Source organism: Oxyura jamaicensis, chromosome 3 (assembly GCF_011077185.1).
Source record: "Oxyura jamaicensis isolate SHBP4307 breed ruddy duck chromosome 3, BPBGC_Ojam_1.0, whole genome shotgun sequence".
NCBI lineage: Eukaryota > Metazoa > Chordata > Aves > Anseriformes > Anatidae > Oxyura > Oxyura jamaicensis.
In genome coordinates, this window is record NC_048895.1 from 48,997,166 (window position 1) to 49,024,244 (window position 27,079).

The 27,079-nt window shown below is 36.8% G+C and overlaps 1 protein-coding gene across 7 annotated transcripts in view; it reads left to right on the plus strand.

Annotated features, from left to right (window-relative positions):
* UTRN (utrophin) overlaps nt 1-27,079 on the plus strand; it is a 344,112-nt gene that overhangs the window by 294,218 nt on the left and 22,815 nt on the right. For 5 of the 7 annotated variants that reach the window (XR_004749455.1, XM_035321865.1, XM_035321867.1 and 2 more), the window contains 9 exons: nt 1,902-2,059; nt 4,480-4,646; nt 6,911-7,022; nt 13,680-13,816; nt 15,389-15,427; nt 15,661-15,726; nt 17,678-17,743; nt 26,148-26,306; nt 26,670-26,913. Coding sequence is in view for 6 of the 7 variants with exons in the window: in XM_035321865.1 (XP_035177756.1) it covers nt 1,902-2,059; nt 4,480-4,646; nt 6,911-7,022; nt 13,680-13,816; nt 15,389-15,427; nt 15,661-15,726; nt 17,678-17,743; nt 26,148-26,306; nt 26,670-26,913 (1,148 nt within the window). In the remaining variant the exon portion in view is untranslated. The remainder of the gene's footprint in view (nt 1-1,901; nt 2,060-4,479; nt 4,647-6,910; nt 7,023-13,679; nt 13,817-15,388; nt 15,428-15,660; nt 15,727-17,677; nt 17,744-26,147; nt 26,307-26,669; nt 26,914-27,079) is intronic. The other 2 variants (XM_035321866.1, XM_035321870.1) reach the window with 1 other exon arrangement.

Genomic DNA, 27,079 nt, shown 5'->3' on the forward strand with positions numbered 1-27,079 from the left:
AGTGAGTGAATTGTTCTTGTAGCACCCGTTTCCACTGCAGATTGATAAAAGCAGAAAATATCAAACAGGCATTTTTTACTCTATCCGTTTTGTTTTTGAAATGGACTCTTAGATACTGGAAAACTATTCCAACTGCAGCTGAAAAAACTAGTCAGGATTTGGGATTGCCCTACTGCTGGCTCACCTTGGCAGTGCTTGTTCTGTCAGTGCTGTCATCCATGGGCTTTGTGTCCCTGCTAAGTGCTAAAGATGCTGCAGCATCTGTTTGACTAGGCAAGGAAAATACAAGAAACTGTAAAAATAAAATAAAAATCGTTCAGTCATCTGGATTTATGTTTTGTGAAAGTCTTCTCTTCTGCCTCAGCTCCCTTTGTCAAGAGAAAAGGTATGAGCTGTCTTTCTGATGCGTGCTGACAAAGCTTGACAGTTACTCCAAATGAAGGGCAAAACAATTTTCAGACTGTAATAAAAGAGTTTCTCTCTAATGTTTCTGAAGAAAGCTGCTCTGTTTCTCACTCACAAGTGCAGTCAGACTGAATTTTCAAATTTCTTTTATTTCTAATCTGTTACCAATTGTTCTGGTAGGAAACATAAGTCGTAGGAGAGCAGCGTAAAGGATTTTTTTTTCTTTTACCATTATTTGGAACTTTAATCCAAACTGGCCACTGAGTGCAAAAGGAAATTTGTAAAAGCCAACTGGAATTGAGCACACAGAATCCACTATGGTTTCTTTTGTAACTTACACCATCCACGGAATTTGAAGCTATTCCTAAGAGATTAATTCAGTGTTCAATATGTTTTCAGAAAAGATTAATCTTGTGACTAAATATCAATGTACAACACTACAGAGTTCATAAATTAAGGATCATTGGGAGAAATGTGTTAAGAGTATCTAGCTGGAAATTTTAACAATTGCAAATACATTTTAAAAAATCAAAGAAATGTATAAATATACTACTTTAAGAAATATTTTCTGTACTGCAGATAGGTCTATTAGTTCAATAGTTTACTGTGACTCTTAAGCAGAAACAGGCAGCGTCTTTCTTCCCAGTAAGTGTCTGCGTCGGGAACAATTTCTTGATCCCTTCAGTCTCATTTTTTTCTGTCGTTACAGTCATTCCAGGGCCTGCATTTATGCTGCAGGGCTCGACATGTACCTTAGGAAATCGGTAAAAGGAAAGTGCATGGGAACAGATGTGGTTATCCAGGAAGCAAATGTGATTCCTCTTAAGGACGAGTTGTGTTGCTGGCTGGCTGGTGCTCTTGCTTTAAGCTATTTCATGCTGCCAGCTGTGACTTGTGCTCATTTCCAGTCTCAGTTCACAGCAGACACGTCTGTCCCCAGCCAACCTAAGGAAAGCATAGATTTTGGCATGAAATAGGGATTTCTGAAAAATCTTTTATTTTTTTCTTCCCTTGTGGTAACATAGAAAACTTCATAAGTACTAGGGGAAAAATGAAGTAATGATGGATTGCACAAAAAGCTATTCCGGTTTTGTGCTGGTTTATTTTGTCACATAGCTGTTCATGGGTAAAAAAAGAACTGCAATAGGTTGTAGTTTAATATACAAATTTGTCAGGAGGATATTTATCTTAATTTACTAATTTTATTATTCATTTTTATATATCTTAAATATCAAGATACTTATTTATCTTACCATAAGAAGCTAAGTATGATTTAATTCATTTGACCTGACTCTTCTCATTTGTATGTTTACAGATCAGAAAAAGTAGTCAAAGTAATCAAGATTAGACGAGGGTAAACTATTGTAAATGGGAGAGTGGTCCTCTGTAGCTACCTCTGAATTACAGCAATGGCAAAACTCAAGCTGTGGTGTTACTGAATGAAAGGGGATGTCAATGAAAACAAAATGAGTTATTGCCTTTTTTTGGTGTTGCAGATCTCTTCAATGAAGTGGCGGGTCCCACAGAAATGTGTGATCAGAGGCAGCTTGGCCTGCTGCTGCACGATGCCATCCAGATCCCCCGGCAGCTTGGGGAGGTGGCAGCTTTTGGTGGCAGTAACATCGAACCCAGTGTGCGCAGCTGCTTCCAACAGGTGAGATGATACAAATCTTCATGAGAAAAACCGCTCTCTGAGCAACTGCAAACTTACTTCCACATGGTGTAAAAATAAGAGAGGAATTTTAAAATGTTTATTGAGTTTTGAAGAGAAATGAATTTGCTCCTGCAACTGAATTGTTGTTAAAATTACTGGGAAGTTATTGTTAAAGTGTAGCTGTGAAAGTTTGATTCATCATTTGGGAGACAATCAAACAAATTGCTTTTTAGCAAAAAGAATATATAATTCTTTGTGTTTATGATAATATTGACTGCTTCAAATGATGTTAAAAATTATTGTAGTGGCCAATTATCCTGCTTTGCATTGTTCAAAACAACGTGATACTGTGAGAACAACGTGCTTTTATGTCCTGGAACAAGAATTGATCTCAACAGAACAAGAAAATGATGTTGACAGTAATTTTTGACTTTGTGCATCAGGATATTATTTAGTATTATTTTTCTGACAAAAGAGATTGCAGTTGCACAAAATTTCAACCACAGTCATTTATGTTTTGTGGGCCTTTATGCAGCAGATCAGAACATAAAATAAAGCTGTCTTACAGCCTGCTGTTCAGGTCCGTACTACATGCAGGGGGTTAATGAGGCTGCACAGAACGTCTGTCTGTTTAAAGAAAATGAGAAGAAAAAAGATGTTGTCACAAGGGAACACAACCTAACTCAGGATTTGTCAAGGATGCCTAAGGCTCTGACTGTTTGGTAGTGATAACTATATTGCTGGAGTTTATTACTTCTGTGAAAGTGGCTGCTTTAAGCATTGTCAGAAATTATATATTGATTAAAGATTCACTATGGCATATATAAAACCACTGACTTCAGTATTTGTAGTTTTATTGAATCCAACAGATTAAAAGTTATAGAGAACTTCTAGGACATTTTTCTTTTACCATTATTTTATAGACATTTTTATGTTTTCATTCAGCACCTTGGAAAATTCAGTTGTGCTAGCTTTTTTATGCTACATATTTATTTAGCTTGTTGAATTCATTTCTGGACTCTAAGATGACTGGGATTGAAGAATTTTTTATCCAGATCTGGAATAATTTGCTCGATACATATGGAAGCTGTTTTGACCAACTAACCATGTAAAACTCTGAGGTTTTAACATTGCTTCTTCAGACAATAAGGGATGGTGCTTGACATCCATCACTGACCTCAAGTGGTTCAAGTCACACTAAAATAAATGAATTTTTAGTGACAGACTTTTCTGTCACAGAGGAATGATCTTTTATGTTCTTCAAGGATCTGCCCCATCCACCATGCTGTTCAATTACGGGCGAAGTGCACTAGTGAGGTAGTGTTTAAATACACTCTGTATTATTGTGATTATACTGGTGATCCAGTTGCATCCCTTATCTCACATGAATGCCTCGAGTTCTAATCCTTGTCATTAGGAAAGCATAAACAAAGTATGCAACAGGATGTCAGAGCTATCTCAGCCTAGTGAAAACAAGTATTTTGCTGGTAGGGAAAGCTTATTATTCCTTTCTTCCCTGCAGCTCCCTGTTAGTAGCAAAAATGGGCTTGGATTATGAATAGTTTAAGAAGTCTCATGTAGCTTTTTGTCATGTGTTACCATTTAAGTGTAGCTTTCATTTTAAATTTTAAACTGTTATTTCCAGTGAGCTCAGAAGGACAACCTGTTCTTGTTGCTGACAAATAGGATGAACATAATTCCTTTACAGCTCGGCTCTTCTGTTGGTTACAACTTGAAGAGAATGGAAACATGTTTATTTGCTTCTTAAAACAGTCATGCTAATATTTCCACTCTGCTGATTTCTTGCAGTGATTGCCTATAAAGTGGCAGATTTATTTTCCTCTGTTTATTTATCTCTATTTATTTCTGTGTTTAACATGGTAACTGGTAAGAATACCATGGGCTCAGAACACAATTAAAAATTTCTCATGAGCCTTAAGACAATTACTAGACCCTTGCAAGCAGTACTGACTTTTAGCAGTCTGGAATCAGTCTTAACTCAAAAGACAACCATGTCTGAAATGCAGAAGGTACTTCCCTTTAGCACTTTGGTTCTTCTTTCTGAAGTCCTTTCAATTCAAAGATGGCTTTATCGTGGACTAGTCCATCTTTATTACCATCTGTCTCTTCTATTGCAGCTGTTTACATCTATCTGTTCTTACTGGATAACTTGTTTTCTTGGATTAACTTGTTTTCTTTATTTGTATTTTAATCGAAGTTGTTTCCTGTGTACTTTAACAGGTTCCACATTAACCTGACATGGAAAAGACTAACACAGTTTGTTTTTGTTTTGTTTTGTTTTGTTTTTGAAATTAAATTCTAAGTAAAATCTGTTTGAGGAGGGTTTTTAATTCTGTTTCCTTTTTTATTATAATTGTTTTTAATTTATTTATTTATGTATATATATTTACTTTCCCCAGAACCACAATAAGCCGGAAATTACTGTAAAGCAGTTTATAGACTGGATGCGCTTAGAGCCGCAGTCTATGGTATGGCTACCAGTTCTACACCGCGTGGCAGCTGCAGAAACAGCAAAACATCAGGCCAAGTGCAACATCTGCAAAGAATGTCCAATTGTTGGCTTTAGGTAAGAGAAGGGGAGTTATGTGCACGTTCTCCACCAAGTATTTTTCCACCATTTTCCTGATTTATGATGGGAACTGCCATCCCTGGTCAGACCACAGTGTGGATCTTACTGCAGGAGCTCCTGGGCCAGTGTGTTTCTGGCTCCTGTCGTCCCCCGTTAGATACCCAGCGGTCTTGTGACTGACAGGTGTGTGAGAGGGAGTTATCAGGTATTTTGGGAAAAATACGTCTTTGGTGGAGCAAGAAGACAAATGGTGGGTTTGCTGGCTGCCCCACCTCCTGCATAAAGCTTGTGAAACCAAGCCATTCATGCCAGCCAGTAGTGAATACCCTTTAGCAGCTATTCTTCCTTGCTTGGCACAAACTTGATATGTTACTGTGATGACACTTGCATAGTTCCTGTCACAAGACATTGAACACAATCTAAGTTTAGTCTGCTCAAAGGAAGCTGTGAACTCTTAAAGCAAAAATGACTCCAGGGGTGATACTCTTTATTCTCCTGAACTGTATGATTTAACTATGATTTATCACCATGAGGCATTATACCAACATATATTTGTGCATGGATTGCTCCAGTGTGTAAAATGATGCAAAATGAAGTAGGGGAGTGGAGCTAAACATAATTGTTGGATTTTCCACTGTTGTGGTTGCGAAGTTGAGTGTTTTATTTAGGAATTATAGATCAGTCTTTCCTTTAAGCAATTTTAAGGCTTTTCTTCCAGTATTAAGGCAGATGACTCATTTTCGTTCCTTGTGCTTTCTCTCCTTCCTTCTGTTGTTTAAAAGGTTATATATTTATACGAATCCTGGGGTCAGATTTGTCTCACCTAGCTTTGGACATGCTAGCTTTAGTCAGTCTTGTAAGACAGCTAGTGACTTACATAGGGAAATGTAAGTAATTTGATCAAACTTTGTTGCCTGTCTTAAGAGGAGATGAAATCCCTCTAGGTGTTCCTGTTTTTCTTTTCCTGAGGGAGCCTAGCGTGGCTAAGTTCCATTCAGAGATCTTACAGATGCCTAAACTGGGGCTGGCGGATCCTGTCTATACTGAGATTTCTAGTGCAGGAAAGGATGTCATGGAGACAGAAGACAAGGGAAGATGAAAAGAATGACTCATTCTAAATCATTTCTGTAATGAAGCTAGAGATATGCAACAACAAAAGCATCTAGCATCTTACCAGAAGGTAGATGCAGCCATTTAATACACAGACTCTGAGTAAAGACTGCAAACAGTTGCATCAGCATCCTTAAACGTGAACCTTTACATTTATAGACACATTCTTCTGCAAAACAAAACATAAAACTCAGCAGGGGAATGATGTGTTTTGGTACTGAAAACTGCTCTCAGGAAGCAATTCAGTTTTAAACTTTAACTATTCAATAGCTATTCAGTTTGCTTCAGCTAGCTCATCTTAGTTTCAGACGAATAACATAATCTCATCCAGTCAGAACAACCATACTGTAACAAACAGTGGGTGGAATCTGCTTTAGCCAGCTTTGGTTTAAAATATATACATATCGTGCTCTGGGGGGTTGCATTTAGTATAGGAGATACTGTATAAGGTGTGTTTTTTTTTCCTTGTTACTTAGTTTATACATATACTTGCTCTTGAAAGCCAAAATAAATCAATTTTTAAACTTAATTGTATATTCTTCTCATAGTTGATGAACTTTTAAGAAGTGTTCTGAAACATGGACTTAGAATTTTTGAGCATCAAAATGATGTAAATGCAATTAAACAGTAAATGTAAAAACAAAAACAGTCTGGTTTATAAATGATATTTCAATGTGAGATAACAGCCAGTGACTAAAGAGAGGAGAAAAAAAGCTAAATCAATATAATTTTTAGTCAGTAGAGCTGGTGCCTGTAAGATTGTCTGTTTCAAAATGGCTTTGTCAACAGGTGATTGACAATGGCTGTCTGTGTGGCTATGGAAGGTAGAAATTCCTTGTAAATACTCTGTGAAGCAACCTGTGTAGTGTAGGAAGGTTGTGTGAAGTGAGCTAGGAGGACTGCAGGTTTTATGTGTCCTGTGCAGCTGCACCGGTGGCACAGATGCCCTGGGGATCTGCAGCCAGGATGAGCACTCAGTGCCCTACCTGTGCTTTCTAAGCGAAAACAAACCGGCTGTGTTCTTGTGTAGCTGCTGCTGAAAAGCAGGTGACAACATTTCAAAAAGTAATTTGCCTCACGAGGCTTAATAATAAGTATGTATTAGAACTGAACGTAGGAAGCTCTAATCACTTTGTTTAATGTCCCCATAGGTACCGGAGCTTAAAACATTTTAACTATGATGTTTGTCAGAGCTGCTTCTTTTCCGGCCGTACAGCAAAGGGGCATAAATTGCATTACCCAATGGTGGAGTACTGTATACCAGTGAGTACCAAGTTACTGATTACTAAAGGATTGTTTTTGCATTATTTGTGGTCTATTATTTATTTATTTATTTATTTATTATCACTTAAATATTCTACCAGGGCTTCTTTTACGTGTGTCTAGCAGGGTCTGTCTTCCTGCCATTCTTTTTGAAAGTCATCAGGGGCTTGGCTAGGGCTGCTGATGATTTTGCGTGGGCAGTGTTTGAATTCTATAGAAAAGGGGAGAAGTATCTACTTCTAGTATCCATTTCAGAAGTATTCTCTGAGGGAACTTTATTTTTGATTTGTGAAAATAAAGCTGGAATATTGAATATAATTGTAGTACTTGTATATGAGCATGTGCACACATGCTGTTTGTAAGGTGAGAAAACATCAGAGAAAAGGGACTCACTTTACTACTGCCATACTACCATAATATTTAATATTCTAGTAATATGCTTTAGTATTTTTGAATGTTCGTGATCTTTTCTTTCAGGTCCAACATTTTGCTTGCTTTATGGAAACTTGGTTGGAAATATGTCATGTTGTTTGTTGAGTAATTAATGTTTACTGGAATATTTAAAAATTAGTGTGTATCTGGGAAAAAGATGAGCAAAATTGACCCTTTCTAACTGAAAATTATTTGACAGTTTTGCCTATATTACAAATTCATTTACAATGCAATATTTTCCTGATTAAATATTTAGCCAGATTTTTCTAAGAAATTTTCTCGGACACTTTGTTAAGTAGAGGATTGGGTAACTTCCTTCACAGAAATAACACTTTCAGGTTTGTTTGTGGTTTTTTACTTGGTTTGTTTTCATTCAATAGTTGTTCACATTCATAAGAATTTGCATTCAGTCTCAAAAATTAATAGTGTAATCTGTATGTAATTTAAACAGTGGTAATAGAACAAATTCAGATCAGAAATGACCCATTTTATGAACAGAAATAACTTATTGCATAATCAGTACCTACATGCACTCCATTTTAACTAGTCTTGTCTGAATTGAGTCAGGAACAAAGAATAGATTTCACAAAAAATATCTGGCTTTGTAACATGCTATTTGGAGTAAGGTACTGTGGTTAGTGTACTAATTTTTGATAAACATCTGTGTAGGTTGAACTCGGTTAAGGCAATATAATATTCAAGATGTAAAATTGTTTTCAGTAAGTTAGTAGAACAGGTTGTGTTTAAATGGAATGATGCCAGAAAATAGCATAGAGCTGGGTGTATAAAATAAAAGCACATTAATAAAAATGTTAGGTACCAAAGATCAATGAATTATTCCTAAGAATCCATTATATTACAGTACAAATAGCTTGAATATAATGAGTACATCTACTCTGCTAAGGTTTGTCACTTTTTAGAGCCTTTTCAACCAAATTCAAAGGCTGTTGATGTTAAAATATTGTTTGTGGTCTGCGTTGCAAAGCAGAATACAAATACATGCACTCACCAAACTCCCTTGATAAAATCTAGTCTCTCTTACTTAAATGTATTGATACGAGAACATTAGTATCAAGAATACAAGTAATAATTAGAAGAAACAAATGCTTGACTGCTTAATAAAGCTGACATTTAGAACTGGAACTTAATCACAGTTGGAGAGGAGACCTTTTAATTGTCTTCAGGTAAGCTGTTCAGTGTGGAGTATCAAGGGATTTCTCAGAAGCTCTTGTTAGTTCTACTTAAATTTAAAATAACTTGGAAAATGTCTTAAGGAATCTGTTTCTCAAATTAATTCGCAAGGGGAAGATTCTCTCAGTGTTTGCATCAGGTTGGAAGTGCTCCTTAATTTCAGATTAAGGCTATTTACATCAGATAATAATGTATAGCTATTGAAGCCAAATCCATAATGCTCTTTCTGTATTCATCATAGTTTGCAATTTCATTTTCTTGATGGTGAAAATACAAACATTTGTGATAACTCCTTTGGCTATGTATTTTTTTTCTGTCATATATGATTTAGAGATTGGTAGGGTAAGGAATTTTAAAATGTTTAACAAATCATGTCGCTAAGTAGTAGAAGTGCTAAGTTATTGTAGTTATTCTCATTTCTCTTTTTTCTTGAGAAGATGGAGAAATGGGATTTCTAATGAAAAATTTTACACAGATGTGTAAAGTTTTGCAAGATCTTTCTACAGTCAAAATCTAGCATCTAATTCAGGAATACTCTTAAGTACTTTGATGTGTTTTTTGTTTGTTTTGAATAGGAATTCTCTCAGTACATGTGTTCTATGAATGTTGCATCAGTTTTCTTTCTCTAAACTCTTTTTACTTTGCAACTTCTATTTTCCAGAGTAAAACCTTGAAAGAAGTTTTTTTAGTATTGTACAGGTATCAGGTCAGCAGTTCTGAAAATTTCTCATCCATCACAAGTCATTTCTTTTGGGGTCCTGACGTCAGTGAATGTATGAACAATTTTCATAGGTTTCTGCCACTACACTCACCTGGCTAAATTCTCAATTTTGGGAACTGCTTTTTTGTAGCCTTTCTGTACAAAATGATGGCAGCAAAGTTTAGGCTCTTCATTGTCAACAAATAAATAAATAATAGTTAAGATGAAATGTATTCAGTGCATTGACAGACATTACTCTAAGGTAATGCTTGGCACAATTTGAATACAATTAAAATCAGCTGACTGTGTATGAGTTCAGGACATCTCTTGCTCCTGCTAGGAGCTGTCTTCTGCATTGTTCTCTATCACATTTTCCTTGCAAGTGAGCTACTGGAAGTTTTGAAGGAGTTGTAGGATTGAGTCTCCTCAGGAGTTTAATGTGGTATCCAAAATATGTATTTTCCTTAAGACTGTGATTCTTATTTTAGTAATTCTTGCTACATTTTACCTTGCAAGAAAAGTGATCAGAATTTTATTTCCATGGAGAAGCTCAGGAATGGTAGGAGAGATGTCAGAAATTATTAGCTGAATGATAGTTCACCCTAGATACAGATTTTGCTTCAGGCACAATAAAACTTAACTGCAATAGGGCCTGCTAAGACTCCTCCTCTGCGTAAATCATCTGAAAGCTTAATGGCTACTGACATCCAGAGAAGACAACTGCATACATAAACATTAAGTAGCTCAATGTTTTATAAGCAACAAGCTGACATAAGAAAGTCAGTGGTTTCATCTTGACAAGCTTATCGATGCACCAAGGATGACGCTTTACCGTTGTCAAAATAGGGTTATTCTGTGGGGAGAGAATGGAGCAAGAATGGGGGAATCTGAATGTTTTGCATTCAGAACATTGCTTCCAGCTGTGGAGCTCAGAGATTATTACTCATTGCCCTGTGAAGGATAGATATCTTTGATATCTAGCAGCGGCTCAGCATGCTGTCCTCTAGGTCTCTCTCTTACAGTTGCTCACATGGCTAGCTTATGTGATCTGCAACCCTTTTGAGGCTTCATTTTTTTAATTCTGAGGTAAGACAGTTACTCATGAAATTACAGATTCGTTTCATTGCAGTAAACTAAAATACACAAACAATTTGTAATGCTTCTTGTTGAGAAACTGCTTTGAAATGCCTATACTTGAAAGTGATCGCAGAATGGTCATCTTCACAGTGGTACACAATACAAACATCACTGACGTGGTAGTGATAGCCATAAATACATTTCTTTTCTACCTTTAATAACATAGTTTTTGTGGTATCCCATCTAGTGCCTCTATCAAGGAACATGAGATAGTATTTAAAAGTGTAGATGCTTTGATGAATGAAATTAATGCATACATTTAAACATAGATTTAAATTACAGTGCATCGGGTTCTTAAGTGTCAAATAAAAGAGAGCAGAAAAAAAAAAGAAATCTCTCTCTTTTCCCCCTACATCCTACTCTGGGGAGCTATCAGACAGCTGTTTCAAAATGCAGCTATCATCGTAGTTGCACATACAGTAGCTGTTACCACAAATAGGTCTAAAAATTTTGTTCTCCATTAAATACAGTCAGGCTTATGGTGCAGGTTTTAATTGATGTTACAGATGAATAAAATGTCAAGAAATAAAAACATGGAGATGTAAAAAAGATGCTTTTTTTTAAAAAAAAAAAAAAAAAAAGCTTTGAAATTTACATTCCTTTCCTTACCCTCCATATATATATATGCTTTAGAGCTCTCCCAACTAGTTCATTGCATTATTGGTAATACTTGTTCCCAATGAAGATTTGTCCTATTTCTAATACATGAAAAATACATCAAAACTGTTTTCTCAACCTTTGTATGAAACCATGCTTCAGCATCTTCTGTTTTTTATATCACTTTCCATATAAATCCAAGAGTTTGTAAAATTTGCATTGGTTTACAATGATTTTTTCCTGTGTTTACTTTGACTTATGACTCTATTTATTCCTGGCAGTATACTAAAGAGTGCTAATGCCCATTTGTCAGTTTTTCCATTTTTTTTTCTTTTTCCTTGAGACATTCCGCTACAGACTTTATTTATTTCTGTATGCCAGCCAAGGATCTTCGTCGTTCTTTCTTGATCTTGTCATTTTGTACGAACTGAGATTTTAAATTGAGACTGAAAGCATAGTCTTTGGCTGAAATTTTCATTGAAGGGAATGATTTGCTTCTGAAGTTACTACCACAGTATTTGTGCTATTAATCTGTGTGGAAATAGCCAAGATGCCATGATGTAGCTGTACAACTTACCTGTCGTTTTTAATTTAGTAGATAGAGTTTACACAACTGCTGGCTAGTGTTTTTCAGAAGTTAAATGTTATAGCTAAATGCTCTTTTGGCATTAATTTTGATTTGATTATTTAGTGTTGCTCTGCAAAAAACGTGGGAGAAATGCTTCTAAAAGTTATGTCTTAGTCCTGTGAATTAAAATAGTTCTTGCAAATCTGCTCAAATTTCAGCAGTTAGTATTTATCGTCCTCACTCAGTACATAGTCAAATTAGTTTCTCCAAGGAACTGGGTCAGGCTGTCATACCAAATAAAGAATACTCCAGAGGAGACGTTTGGCAGCTCAGTAGGCATTTATTTCTGCAATGTGTAGGTACTAAAACTTTCATTCATTGGCCTTGGGACAGAGTTCCATCTGCTAGAGCTACTGTTGCGTGAGAATAAGCAGCCCTTTGGATGTCACGGTCCTTGTTTGGATGATTCCGTGATTGTAGCAGATGCTTCCTGAGCGTGATTTTGTGAGCCCTTCCTTAATTTACCTGTATTAAAATCTAGGGGTTCAAATACTTCTTAATCCCAAATGTGCTCAGTTTGTTGCTACTTGTTAAAGCCAGATGTCAGAAACTTTCACCATCAGTTTGATTATCTGCTTTTATTGCTACTCTGATCTGCATTATAGATTTCATAACTGCGTGTATTATACACACACTATTTTTTTTTTTCACCATTCACATATGTTTTTATGTTTGAGAATAGAAAATGAAATCAGAATAGTTTGTCTGACACGCTTTTAAGCCTTTTTGTAGTGGGAATAGTTCATATTGGGAAAAAAAAAAAAGTATGAAACTAAAAAGCCTTTATCTCTGTTTTTCCTATGGATATCCATCCTTCTTGATATTCTTTTATGTTAATGTTCTTCTCTGAAAGCAGAGTGCCAAGAAATGCAGTCCACATTTTTTAACAGGGTTTGGGCTAGAGATCTGTAGAAGCCATTGCAAACGTGCAGCTAATACAGGAGTACTAAAGACCAGCTGTGGCAGTGAGGGATAGAGCTAAGCATTTGTCGGCTTTGGACAAGGCTGCATCAGTAACGACCAGTAAAAAAAGAAAAAAAATCTTCAAGGGGTTTTGCTGTTTGTAGCTTGCAATTTTAGACTTGAAAAAATCTTGGGGCTGATTTTCTTTCCAGCCTCTTAGTGTGACAATAAGGAATGTGCTCGATCAGTCTGTGAGATTGTTAATTCAGGCACAGACTGTTCTTACCAGACCCACTTCTGACTGTGCCTTTGCACAGTGCCCATACAATGGCTGTGATTTCATCTGTGGGTACTTTTTGGCCTTAGAGTGATACGGATAATAGCAGAAACCTGTAGGAAATTTCTGGTAACTTGAGAAAATACTCATGAAAAATGTGGCTGTCATGGGAGAGATTGGTTTAACACGTACTGTTTTCCATCTCAAGTTTTTCAGTTTAGGTATGTAATGGGAGGCATTGAATATTTTGTGGCACTTTGTGAATGCATAGGGTTGTGTTAGTTACATTTTTTTTTTTTTCCAAACAAAGCCATTACTGTTTTCAGCAGAGTCATCACAAGGTATTTTTTAGGCCTGTGAAAGTGAGTCATGAGCTTCATATGCATGAGTATACTGTCAAGATTGCTTTCAATAGCTAAGAGGATACCCTCATAGCTGGCAAATTGGTTTGCTTTTCTCCTACTTTGTAAGACTGTTTGTAAAATTTCAACCTAGGATTTGAACCTGCTTCAATTTTTCCCTAATTTTCTCTAATTAGTAATTGGTAAACCCAATGCATTTATTACTAGCAATTTGAAGCCTCAATGTTTTTGTGTTTTTTTTTTTCAATAGAAAAGAATTTGTAGATGCATTACCATTATTACTGTACCATATTTCATGACACTTTAAAAGGTGATTTTAATGTCACTAACATTCTGAAGTTCCTCCTTTTAGGAAAGTAGCAGCTGTATTATCTTGGTGCTATTTAGCAATTCAATTTAAGTTCAAATTAATTTCTTTTAACTTTTTAAGACAACATCTGGGGAAGATGTACGGGACTTCACCAAGGTGCTGAAGAACAAGTTCCGGTCAAAGAAGTATTTTGCAAAGCATCCCCGGCTTGGCTACCTACCTGTGCAAACAGTTCTGGAGGGTGACAACCTGGAGACGTAAGCTTGATTACAGAGTAATTGCTCCTGACATCGCAAAAAAGTGAAACCCAAGAAATAACCAGCATCAGGAATTAGTTTGTGTTATTTACCGATCTTGCCTATTTTGGAAGAAGTAATGTATTTTCTTTAGTTTGGCGGTACAGGTATTTTATCATAAATCCATGGACTTCAGCAGGCAGTGCTGAAGGGATCTTAATGGCTGTTTTACTGAGAAAACTTTCACAGCTTTGGGGAGACTGGGCTTTTGGAACCACACTGCTTATTAGGTCATCTCAAAGTTGCTGGAGTTAGAAATCTCTGACCTAATGAGGTTCCTACAAACTTCAGAAATACAGGTGGCCTAATAAGAGAGAACACTCTCAGTGTCTCCACAGTGTTATTTACAGTGCTGGCAGAAACACTTCATTTTATTTATTTGCTTACTTGGTAGCTATGAGCAAAGGAGACTTTTAAAAGAACAAAAGTAAGATATGTTGACAGGGCACTACAAGTGGTTTTATGGATTGATTCTCCATGACATTGTGGAGTCTGTGGTGCTGCTGTACGTGTTGTCTAAACACAGCACCACCTGTCTAAACACAGCACCACATCAACAACAGCCACTGTGAAGCTTCGACATACGTTCTCTGCTTGCATGTGAAAGCTCTGTGTCCTTGACCATACTCCATTTTTGTGACCCAGTGGATTTTGTTTTACTTACAGTAATCAAACAAAACCCACTCATTAGCAGTTTCAGAAAGAGGAGGAAGTAATCTGGCCTGGATTCTAAGCAAGAAATGCACATACAAAAAGTTCAAATGTTACTCACCAGGGCACTCTTCAACTGCTCTGTATTTAAAAACAAAATGAACATGTCACCAACAATGGAAAGCAAACCTTTGATGTAATGAAAGTTTACCAGTGGTGCCTGGAATTGGAATGTCAAAACTTAAATCACAAGTCAGGGTAAAACTCCTTTGGCCCGTCACAAGACAAATTGCCGGTTTCATGCTGAGGAAACTACTCGTATAGGTTCTTACCCCTTCAGATGACAAAACCCAGTAGTACTTTAAAAATAATAAAAAAATAGAAATACTAAATAGTTGCCTAAGTGTCAGAATATATAATACAATGTGTACTTATCTTATTTTTATGCAGTATGAAAATAAGCATTGATAACTTTATACAGTGGGGTGCTTTGTTGTTGTTGGGCTTATTTTTACCCAGAAAGTTTTTGTAAGAGTATTTTCTACTTAGAGAAGCTCCAACACTTAGCAGAATTTAAATGAACTGATTGTGGTTTACAAACTGTAGTTCAATTAGTGACATTGTTTTGGTATTTTTGTTTTTAAATTTGACTTTTAACAAAATGAAGTTTGTAAGTCAGTCTCCTATCTGTCGATGATACAGTGCAGTATCTGTTGCTGTCTCCTTTTCTATGCCAGTTGTTGCAGATTCAAATAATCTGGGTGGGCTGCTGGTTAAATTTTTTGTTTCTCTAGCTTTCTCTTTCTTAAGTGGCACTGAAGTTTGTTTCATAGTTTCTTTCTTTCTCTCTCTCTCTCTTTCTCTTTTTTTGTCTTTGTACAGTCCTATCACTCTCATCAGTATGTGGCCAGAGCAATATGAGTGAGTATGCTGAACCCCTTTGTCTGAAAAGCTTAATATACTAGTTTTCTCTAAGCTGAGTTACTGCTAATCTGATGTGCATGAGCTGTAGGGCATGGCTGACCAAAAGCAACAACCCTCTCAGCAATATTATGAATTTATTTATTTGTCATTAGTTTAGATTACTTATAAAATGATTTTGTCTGTATCATGAATCGCTTTTGACACCAATATTTTTTTTTTCCTCAAACTAGTCCTTCCCAGTCTCCACAGCTATTTCATGATGACACACACTCCAGAATAGAGCAGTATGCTACTAGGTAAGAAATGCAGACTGTTTCTCACCAGTACATTGCATTTTGTGATTGATTCCTGCTGTTTTAAATCTACTCTACTGGCTGGACATTATTTATTAAAAAGATATAATTCTCTGTACTCAGAAGAAAGTCAAATGTTTTTAAATCATCAGCTTCTGAATACAGTCATATTAAATGTAAAATAGATGCATTAAATCTGTCATCTGTCATGCAAAATGGAAACTGTTGCAGAATTATTGTGTGTTATTTCTAAAAATGGGCTGTTTTCCTTTTTGTTTCATTTTTAACCTTTGGGAATAGACTCAGCTTGTTGGATACATAGTTTTTCCCAGTAGCATTTTACAGTCAGGTTTTCATTTTCTTCTGTGATTTTAACCATTACCCATTAACCATGGACTTTTAGCAGAGAATATAATGATTACAGATGGTTTATGTTCTGGCTTTTATGGGGTCACCCATAGGATAAAATGTCTTTCATGCCAAGTCTATCTCAGTGATGCGGTGTTTTGGTGAACTCTCTTCTGTTCATTCAGAGCTGATGAGAGTTAAGCCCTTAGTAGAGGTACCCTCCCCAAAATAATTAATGACAGTCCACTTTTAGGCAACACAGAAATTTTTCCATATTCCCATGGGAACAACTGACTCAATTTTGATTTGAGTGTTTTGACTGCCATATCTGATATCCACAACTTATAGACAATATTAACTTTTCCAGCTTTTTGAAAAAAAAATCAGAGCTTATGCTCAAGTTAGCTATTTGCTGCTGTGTTCTTGTTTATGGGCACCATGAAGAAAGCTTATAAACTCTGCGATGTACCGGTTATTGTACTACCTTATGACAAAGTTATTTGAAGATTAATTTTAAAATTCAGCTATGTTTCACGAAAGACTTAAAGATCTGAGCTAAACGGCATTACAAAGATGACTCACGAGCACCTCACTCACTCTTGTTACTCACTGTGAACTAGATCTGCTTCAGATGGCCCAGAGCAGAGATGATCTGAGTGCTTAGGGACTTGTCCTCTCCTCAGGGGATGTTTTGGAGCATGACATCCCACAGCTAGCCTGGGGGCGTGGGGGTGCAAGGCAACCAAGACAACTTCATTGTGTGTGCACTCATTTATAGTCCTTAAACTTTGAGGAATGCTAACAAACATACAGATGGGCAAGCTTGTTCCATGCTGAAGGAATACGCTGCAGTTCATGTTTCTTTAGGGCCTTGCATACTTCTTTCAAAAAGTTTGAAGATGTCTGTAATAATGTGTATTGCACTTGCAAAAGTAAGTGTGAAGTTTAAGATATCTTTATAGTACTGAAAACAACTGTATTTGAAGCACTCCAATATAGGTGCACAGTATTCCCAGACTTCCTGGACTTTTATGCTTGTCTTACATAGATAAGGTATATCTTTCCTAGAAAGCTGAACAGACAGAAAAATCCTGCTGTGATTTTAAAGAATTTCATGGCCTTATTATCACCCTATAATAATCCAGTCCTTTTAGATTAAGTAATTACACTGGTTTTGGGGTTGTTTTCCAGGACATGGCTGTCCACAGTGTGAGGTTATTTGCCAAGCATAATTTCAGATGGTAAATATACTATATTTGAAAAGTATTTGTCCTCTTTTATTAGTCCAAATTTATAAAAATCAAAAAGAAAACCATCTGTGAAACATCTCTCATTTTACCGTGAGAGTTGTGGTGGTGCTAATGAAAATTATACTAGATGTAGAAAATATGCTTGTTCCTTGGCAAGTAGAATCAGTTAATCATATCACAAGTGTCTCATGAAAGTCCTTCGAATTAGACATTTTTGTCAGTCTACAAGTTTATTCCTTTTCATGGGTACCAAGATTGCAATATCTAATCTGTTTCTAAGGAATGTTCTTCACAGTGCCTCTGTTTAAATTATGCAGCATGGTCTCTGAAAGTCATGGTCTTTCCCTGCCTTTCAGGCTCGCCCAGATGGAAAGGACCAATGGCTCCTTCCTCACGGACAGCAGCTCCAACACAGGAAGCGTGTAAGTAACTAATGCTCATTCAGGCTGCCTAGGAACCCAGGTTAGAGCTGTAATCAGCTATAATCCTTTCAAAGTTGTAGCACAGGATTTAGCCCTAGTGAAAGAAGCAAATGAGTATGACTCCGGGAATGCCTGCCTGCATTTCATTATTCCCGGTATGTTGTGTAAATGGGTGGTTCTCATTTGGTGATGTAAGGGAACTCTACATTAGTCAACTATTCTCCTTCAAAAATGAGGGTATTCATGACTGGAAAAAAAATACATAGCTCTATAGGTTCTAGTTTGTGTTCATTTCCTGTTTTTATCATAGTATAAAAGAAAAGAAATCCTCCTATGTCAAAGTGGGCAATGACAATGGGTCAGTAGCTTTTGCTACCTTCCAGGACCGTTTTCTTCTTTTAAAAAAAGTTATCTGTATTGGAGGTTATACAGAAGAGTGTTGCTGCTGCTTGCTTAGATTTTAGTTTACTGGCTGCTGATCCATCTGTTTGTACTTGGGGATGTATACATAGTCCTACATTAATTTTATTAGGCTGTTTTCTTTTTTTTTTTTAATTATATGACATTTTTATTGTAAAAGCCTTCATTTAAATGAATTGATGAACCTGGAAAGCATATTGAATTAAATATGATTATTTTCAGTGTTAACATACATGAAAATTTCAGCCTCCCTGTATCACCTGTTCTGTTAATTAAACCAGTGTAGTAGGTCCCTGCCTCTTTTAAGTTATTAATGAAAGTAATCAGCTTTTTTAGAGAGGAAATTGTTCCTGTTCAGCTCTAGTTAGTTAGAAAATGTTGTTGTCAGTATACTTTCATTTACTGTTTTGAAATTTAACCACGAAATAACTACCCATTAACGTAAAAACAATGTGAGATTTAAAATATACTGCTTCAGAGAAGCGCTTGTGATCACCTTTAAATTTGTTTCCTCTTTCCTGTTTGATTAACTCTAGCTACATAATTAATAAAACCTTTTTCACCTGCAACTGTTTTCATGTGTTTCTGTCATTGGTAGCTTCACCAAAGACAGAAATGCAGCCAAACTATTCCCTTTTGATTTCCTGTGTCAACCCCCCCTCCTTCCCCCCAAAAAGTGGGGGAACAACACAACAAATATAAACAAATATAGTGTCACTTGGTGTCATGGAGTTGTTGTTTAGGAACTAATGAGTTTACAGATATACAAAGATCAAACAACCTTCCATTCCAATGGTAAAAAGAGATGCATACGCTTAATTTCTATTGGCAAGTCAGCTGTTGATTTTAAATGTAACTTCTCATTTTTTCACCTATAAAAATAACCTTTATTGTAAGAAAAGGAAAGAACATGGTGAACTTGTGTACCAATATGGGGGGAGAGACTTCCAAATTTTGATCTCAGTCCTGATATCAAAAGAAGACTGTTACATGCTACACAGAGATTCAGAGGCCTAAGAGGACAAGAAATTAACTTTTTAACCTAATGACACCTGTTCTTTTATTTGCAGATAATATTTTGTACTTCTGTTAAGGTACATGGTGAAGTACTCACAAAATTCTAAAAAACTGTCATTTAAAGCTTGGACTTGCACTGTTGCTGGGAGATACAGAGCTATGAGGTTAGGATCCCAGTTTGGTTCATAAATCTCCTACAGCTGGAACATTGAGTATCTAGTATTATAGTTCAGATCCATGTTTATTGTTTAAATGTTTGACATTAAAATATGCATGCCGTAATCATTCTGTATAGACTGAAGTACGAGGAGCAATTTGAAACTTGGATGCACATTTTTTAGTTCAGAGGCATCTGCTATCTGAGCCTATCTGAGCAAAATCTCATTTTCCTATGATATTCTTTTGAACCTCTAGATTATTGCTGATTTTAAAAGCAAATTATCTCTTCGTAATTGGAGTTCTGTTCTGTGATCTTTTTTTTTTTTTTTGGTCCTCGTAGTCCCATAGTTTACTGTGGCCCTATAACAGAGACAAAATTGCTCTTGGTATTAGAAAATTACTGTTTTGGTCTTGTCAGGTTAGCAAGTTCATCAACAATGTTTAATGCACTTCATGCTCCAGAGGGTATGTATAAGAAGACCTCTACATTTAAATAACAATAAGAAAGCTTCTGCTGTCAGTTAAATATTGTGAGTTTTTTTTTTTTTTTTTTTTTTCCAGAAATGTTCTGTAATACGTTATTTGCTTAAGACAAAATTCTTCAAAGAAATGTCTTCTTTTTAAATTAACCTGTTGTCTTGAATGTAATTATGACTATCTTTAACTCACAAATGTTTTAAATGCACCCCACCAGGGTGTACGATTTCCACTAAAATACGCATTTTCCTCAGATGGAAAAAATATCTGTAGACAGGAAAAAAGACTCTCTGCTGTAGTATGTCTGTTCTCTTAACAATAATAAAAAAGAAAATGCTCTCATGCATGAATTTTCTGATACAAATACACTGAAGAAAAATATTTTTTTCATGTAGTCATGTAGTCTTCATTATACATTATAGAGTTCTAAATATTTAGGCTAGACTGTTGTGATGAGTTTCCTTTGCCTTTAAGTCATGCAAAAACATCTATATTCGTAAAGCAGATTGGCCTTTTCATAAGTGAAGATGAACACAAGGAAAAATGAAGACTTTGCAGCAAAGAATGATAAATAGTATTCCTAATGGAATGCCATGCCTCACAATTTGACAAATCATGGTGCAGTAGAATGAAAAGACAAAAAATGTTAGAACAATAGTAGAACGTAGCTCTCATTCCGGTAATGTATGAACTATATTATCTAGCCCATACTGAAGTTAATTGGATTGAGTTGGACATAATATAAATAATTTCTGTATAAATGTGAATGTTTAATAGCTATTTTCTAATTAATGCCTTTACTAACAGTCATCTTTGTGTCTGCGGTGCTGTAGATGCCACTTCCGACTCATCTGAAGGCAGTGTCGGAATATACCTGACATCCCACTTGTTAAGGAGCTGTGTGCTCGGGTGCAGGGGCAGGAGCAAGCAATGAACAGCAGTGGTGCTTTCAGCTGGCACTGCCACTCAGACAAGCTAAAGAAGTGTGGGCTAGATGAGTGAACAGTGAGGTGGATTGATAACTGGCTTGATGGCAGAACTCAGAGGGTTATGCTCAATGGTGTGGAGTCTAGTTGGAGGCTGGTTGCTAGTGGTGTCCCCCAGGGGTCAGTGCTGTGTCCAGTCTTATTCAACTTTTTCATCAATAATGACGGAACAAAGAGCACCCTCAGCAAGTCTGCTGGTGACACAAAGCTGGGAAGAGTGGCTGATACAACAGAGCACTGTGCTGCAATTAAAAGGGACCTTGACAGGATGGAGAAATGAGCCAAGAGGAACCTCATGAAGTTGGAGTACTGTGTCCAGTTCTGGGCTCCCCTCTGGGCTCCCCAGTATAAAAAAGACATGGACTTCCTGGAAAGAGTGCAGTGGAGGGTCACAAAGATGATACAGGGCCTGGAGCATCTTCCCTATGAGGACAGGCTGAGAGACCTGGGTCTGTTCAGCCTGGAGAAGAGGAGACTGGAGGGGGATCTTATCCATGTCTATAAATATCTGGGGGGTGGGAGACAGAAGGATGTAGCTCATCTCTTCTCAGTGGCTTGTGGGGATAGGACAAGGGGCAACGGCTGCAAAATAGAACACAGGAAGTTCTGCACCAACATGTGAAAGAACTTCACGGTGAGGGTGACGGAGCACTGGAACAGGCTGCCTAGAGAGGTTGTGGAGTCTCCTTCTCCGGAGATATTCAAGGCCCGTCTGGATGCCTACCTGGGCAGCCTGCTCTGAGGATCCTGCTTTGCAGGGGGGTTGGACCCGATGATCTTTCGAGGTCCCTTCCAACCCCTACAGTTCTGTGATTCTGTGATTCAGTGTGTTATGAGCCAAACAGGAGTCCCACTTTACAGCACCTGAATACTTTGACGTGGTGTAAGGGATTAAAAGGCAACTTGTCGCAGTGGGAAGTTAGTTCCAGATTAAAGTTAAAGACAAAGGTCTTAGAGAACTGCCTGATTCTTATTATAATATATGTCACAGCATCAGTAGGTCAAGATATGCTTTATTTGGACTAGTATATGGTCATTGGTATGAGAAAAATAGCATAGGAAAAATGAAAGTGGTGGAGGAAGGAAGATGACAAATGTACTCATCTCTTACTATATAAAATCCAATTTAGCAGTTCTTTGAATTGGATAAAATAATACACTGGTGAAAAGTGACTGTCAAGAATTGTGAATTTTTCTTTCCACAACTCAGTCTTGATGAAGAGAAGTAAATTGCAACATTTTTTTAATCTCTTGTTTCTCCCACATATAATGCATCCTTTGGAACAGACCTGTTGAAAATATATATCCACAAAGAATAGAATATTTCAAAAGACGTTTTCCCTGTCTCTCCTAGTTGGGGTGTTCTTTCCCTTTGAGGTGTACTTCTTTCAAGTCTGGCCTTCTGGGATATCATTTTCACTGCTTTCTTGGATGCCAAAATGCTGAAAAGGACCTGCAGTCTCTGCTCTTGAAGGGCTGCTGTGTAGTTCTAGCCTTTTCTCAAAGCTCAGAGCATCTTCAGGAGAATAACCACCAGGAGAGGATGAGGAATTTATTTTGATGTGGTCCTTTTATTTTGGTTGCCGATTGCCATCTCCAGCAAATTCTAACCAAGAAGAAAGTCCTGGATTTTCAAAAGTAAAGTATTTCCATGCCACAGAACCTGTCACTCCCTTATGTTGTACGTCATTGTGAAGCCCAGTGTTGGGACTCCTGTACTACCAATGAATCTGTCTTAATTCCGGTCATGGGGTTTGTTGTTTTGCAGATTCAAGGGTTTTGAACTGGCTTTTGAATGACTAGTTTTGCAAGACAGACCAGAGAGTATTTGTTTGTTTTGGTCTCCTTTACTGGACATAGGAGAGTGAAAAAATACCTAAGGATTTCCTGTGCAAACTCTTTCTTTAAGTGGTTTATAACTTCCATTAAAAAGTTAGGTTACACCTAATGTAAAATCTTGACAGATTTTCAATTTTAATAAATATAATAAATCCAACTTTGCAGAGCACTATTAAAAAAATCAAATCTATTTCAGATGACCTACATAGTTGCTTATAAACTAATTCATCATCTTAATAAAGGAGACAGCAGCTTTCTGATGCCTAATTAAAAGAAGCAGACTATAGTGCTTTATCAGATGAACCTTTCATGGCAGTATCAACAACCTTGCACAAAAGAAGCCTGTAAGTGTAGTTACACAAAAAATATTTAAACAATGTTTAGAAACCTGCACATTAAAATTACGTGCCCTCTCTGTCCTGTGCTTTCACTGCTCGCTGAAGGCGTGATGTCATTCCCTGCTTAGTGAAGCTCTTCCAGTTGCAGCATGCGGCCGTTCTGCACGTTTTGCTGGGCTGCAGAGACCCAGCTGTGTGCCACAGTTTGAAGCCCCAACCGGGGTTACAGCACTTCAGCAAAAGTTATAAGGAGTAGGGTTTCTAGCTTGTTTTGTTTTTCCTAAGATAGTAGAAGAATGGAGAAGTGCCATGGCATTTTCATTACTATGTCAGGACCTGGTTTAAGCTCCACTAACTACACTAGTCTTTGTTTCATCTTCAATTAGAGTAATGCAAAATAACAAAGCAAGTGGTTATCAATTTCCCTGAGATCACTCAAAAGGTGGAGAAAGAAAGCAGTTGGAGGCTTCTTTTCTGTAGGTGAGGGGGAAAAAATGAGGCAGTGTTCTGTTTCAGCTAACTCGATCACCTATCCCATATGGTTTTGAGGAACTTACAATCCCAATTATGTTTTAATTGTATAGCTGTATTGAGTGAAATAAATCATTACATTTATTTATTTGCATGGTAAGATTAATATTGTGATTTCTTTTCATGACTAGACTACAGCCAAGAAATGTAAGAAATAAGTGAATATTATTATTTCCTAAAGATCCTTATATATAAGGATATATAATATATACATACTATATATATATAATATATATTCCTCTGTTAAAAACAGAGGAAATCACTAATGAGGTTTCTTTTTCACTTTTCCATGTAAGCTTTCTGCCAGCTAGTAGTTATTCAGCAATGACAGGATGAAGGAAAGTGTTATGCAACCAGGGCTTTGTGGAAGGAGCTTCTCATACCTGACTATTTTTAACCTTTATATCATAAATGAACCTGTGTGGAATAGAATGTCACGCGCTTTAAAAGTGGATAGAACTGTCACAGGAGATACGGGTTTTTAATATTACTCTTATTTATTTATTTCTAATGTTACTTGTTGCACATTTATTTGATTGAAAGTCTAGACTCGGTGACAATTCAGAAGGCAATATGATAGCTTTAGCTAGATAGTGAGTAATTTTTCTTGAGAAGGAATCGTTCAGTGTCATTCTACCATTGGATTAGCCTTCAGTAAGTTTAAGGACTGCTACAAAGAACCAAATCATTTTCTGCACAACAGAACTGCAGGAATCAGTGTTTAATAGATCGGTGGATATTTTGGCTTGCTCCTAATAGTGGTGATGATTTTATATGGGTATTGATGTAGTGAGATATGAAAAAAAAACTTAGTTCAGTAGCATAAGGTAATGTCTTCAATTATACAGACAGTATGTTTGCAACTCTTGTTTGTTCCTGCCATATGCATTTGCTCTAGTTCAGCTGTACACCCACAGGCTTTGAGAGCAGATGAGTGCCTTTACCCCAAGAGCTTGATTTTATTTTTGAGGAAAAAACACAATACATTTGCATGGTCCATAAAGCACCCGATGTGTTTTACTTGTACGTGCATTTATTTATAGATTATCACAGAATCATCTAGGTTGGAAGAGACCTCCAAGATCACCGAGTCCAACCACTGACCTAACACTAACTTCCACTAAACCATATCCCTAAGCTCTACATCTAAATGTCTTTTAAAGACCTCCAGGGATGGCGACTCCACCACTTCCCTGGGCAGCATATTCCAGTGACTAACAACCCGTTCAGTAAAGAAGTTCTTCCTAATATCCAACCTAAACCTCCCCTGGTGCAACTTTAGCCCATTCCCCCTCGTCCTGTCACCAGGCACATGGGAGAATAGACCAACAAACAGACAAAACTTCTGTTTCATCCTTGATATACGTTTCTAAATAACTCTTTTTCCTATTTATTCACCTGTACTTTTAGATGTTTCATGAAGTTAAATTGACTGACAGGAAGTAAAACAAAAACTAACAAAAAAAAACACAAACAACAGAAAACTCTTGAAAAGCTCCATTTTTAATATAAAAAAATACCTTATATAGAGCAAACTTCCAATTTTTCATATGTGCTTTCAAAAGTAGTACTTGAGGATACTTTTCATTATGTCAGACCACAGTCAGTTGAGTGGCAGAATTCATAGCTACTTCTTTTCAACAGTAGTATGAAAAAGCTCAGCACAAGAAAAAATATTTTTAAATACAGAAAGCTCTCTTTTCTTATTGGTATCTGAACACGTATGCGTATATACCACTCTTGTTTTTCTCTCTGTTGTTGATCATGCCATACCTGTAGAAGATCTTCAGGATAAAGTTTGTAGGCACAATACTTCACATATAATAAAGTATGCAGTTTCTGCTTTGTAGTCAAGTAGAGAAGAGAATTTAAAGGAGGATTTTCTTCAGCAATCATATTGCTATGATTCAGCAATAGTCTCTCTTAAAAGCATGAATAGCATGTTTTTCTGCTGATTATTTATCCTTCAAAGCAGGCAAGCAAACTATTATTAGGATGATGTATCTTTCACTATCTATTAATCTCACAATGCTATGGAGAAAAGCCAGCGACTGGGGAAGGAAGGCACACCTATAAAAAGGCAAACGTATTTGGACATTATAACATAAAAGTTTCAGGACTTTGGTATCTTCTCACCAGATGGCAATTTCTATGCGAGTCAGGAGGGAGATGGTGTTATAAATTATTTTATTCCAGAATCTGTAAGGAGAGGGATGTCTAACAACAGATAGCTTGTTTGGTTTTGTATTTTTTAAAGCATTTCAAGACAGTTATTTGCAGTTTATATTCTCAGATTCTTGCTTTCAATATTTCTTTCTGAACCACCAGCAGCATTTGTTCTCCACAAGTGCGTTAAAGTTAACTGGTCTGTTGCACTACTATCGATCAATCTTCTTTCTCCTGTACATTGTATGTTTACGTGTTTTTTGCAGCATTTTTAGGAACAACTCATACGAATTTGAATACAATTTGCTGAGATACACATCTAATACCATAAATAGTGGCAGGCTTAATTCCTACTCTCTTAGTCCTTTCTCATAAAGAAACAGACTAAACCCCTCAGCTTGACAAAGTTGTTTGCTCACATAATAAATGTGTTACTGCTCTGTCTTTATCTGTATTGTTTTATTGCTCTAGAGAGGATGAGCATGCCCTTATCCAGCAGTATTGTCAGACACTGGGAGGAGAGTCACCTGTGAGTCAGCCACAGAGTCCTGCTCAGATTCTCAAGTCAGTGGAAAAGGAAGAGCGGGGAGAGCTGGAGCGCATCATTGCTGACCTCGAGGAAGAGCAAAGGTATTATGAGCATGCTATCTGGTGTCTGAATTGTCATCTTATTGTTTGAGCTATGCATTTACTTTGTACAGTTGTTGAAGATAAGAAGAGATGCAGCTAGGAATCATGATTTTAACAAAACAAAAAAATCAGTCAATGCATATGTCATGCATAGCCTGACTCTGTTAGCTAGAAAAGTGTGAATCTGTGATAAAATACCGTAGGTTCACATCTACTTTGTTGTGTAGGTTTTTTTCATAACCTGCAAGTCAAGACATTGTCTTCGTATGAGCTGCTTGTGTTTTCTAGTTGAAGGTAATGATAACAATTGAATACGTTTTTTAATTGTTGATTGTTTCAACATTCTCCTCTTCAATTTACCAGGAGTCTGCAGATAGAATACGAGCAACTAAAGGAGCAACATCTTCGGAGAGGAATAAACCCTCTTGCATCACCTCCTGACACTGTTGTGTCACCTCAGCATGCTTCTGAAGACGCTGAGCTCATTGCTGAAGCTAAACTCCTGAGGCAACATAAAGGTCGCCTGGAAGCAAGGATGCAAATATTGGAAGACCACAATAAACAATTGGAGTCTCAGCTTCACCGACTACGGCAGCTACTTGAGCAGGTAAATGTATACTCATATCTTTCATGACGTTTCTTCTGCGTGATGGATTTCTTGGTGGAGCAAATGTGGTAGAATTTTACTGCAGATATTCTCATCACATTAGTTTGCTCTGTTGCACTCAGTCATTTCTAGGGTGAAGAGGCATTTTTCCTACTCACTGTTGTAA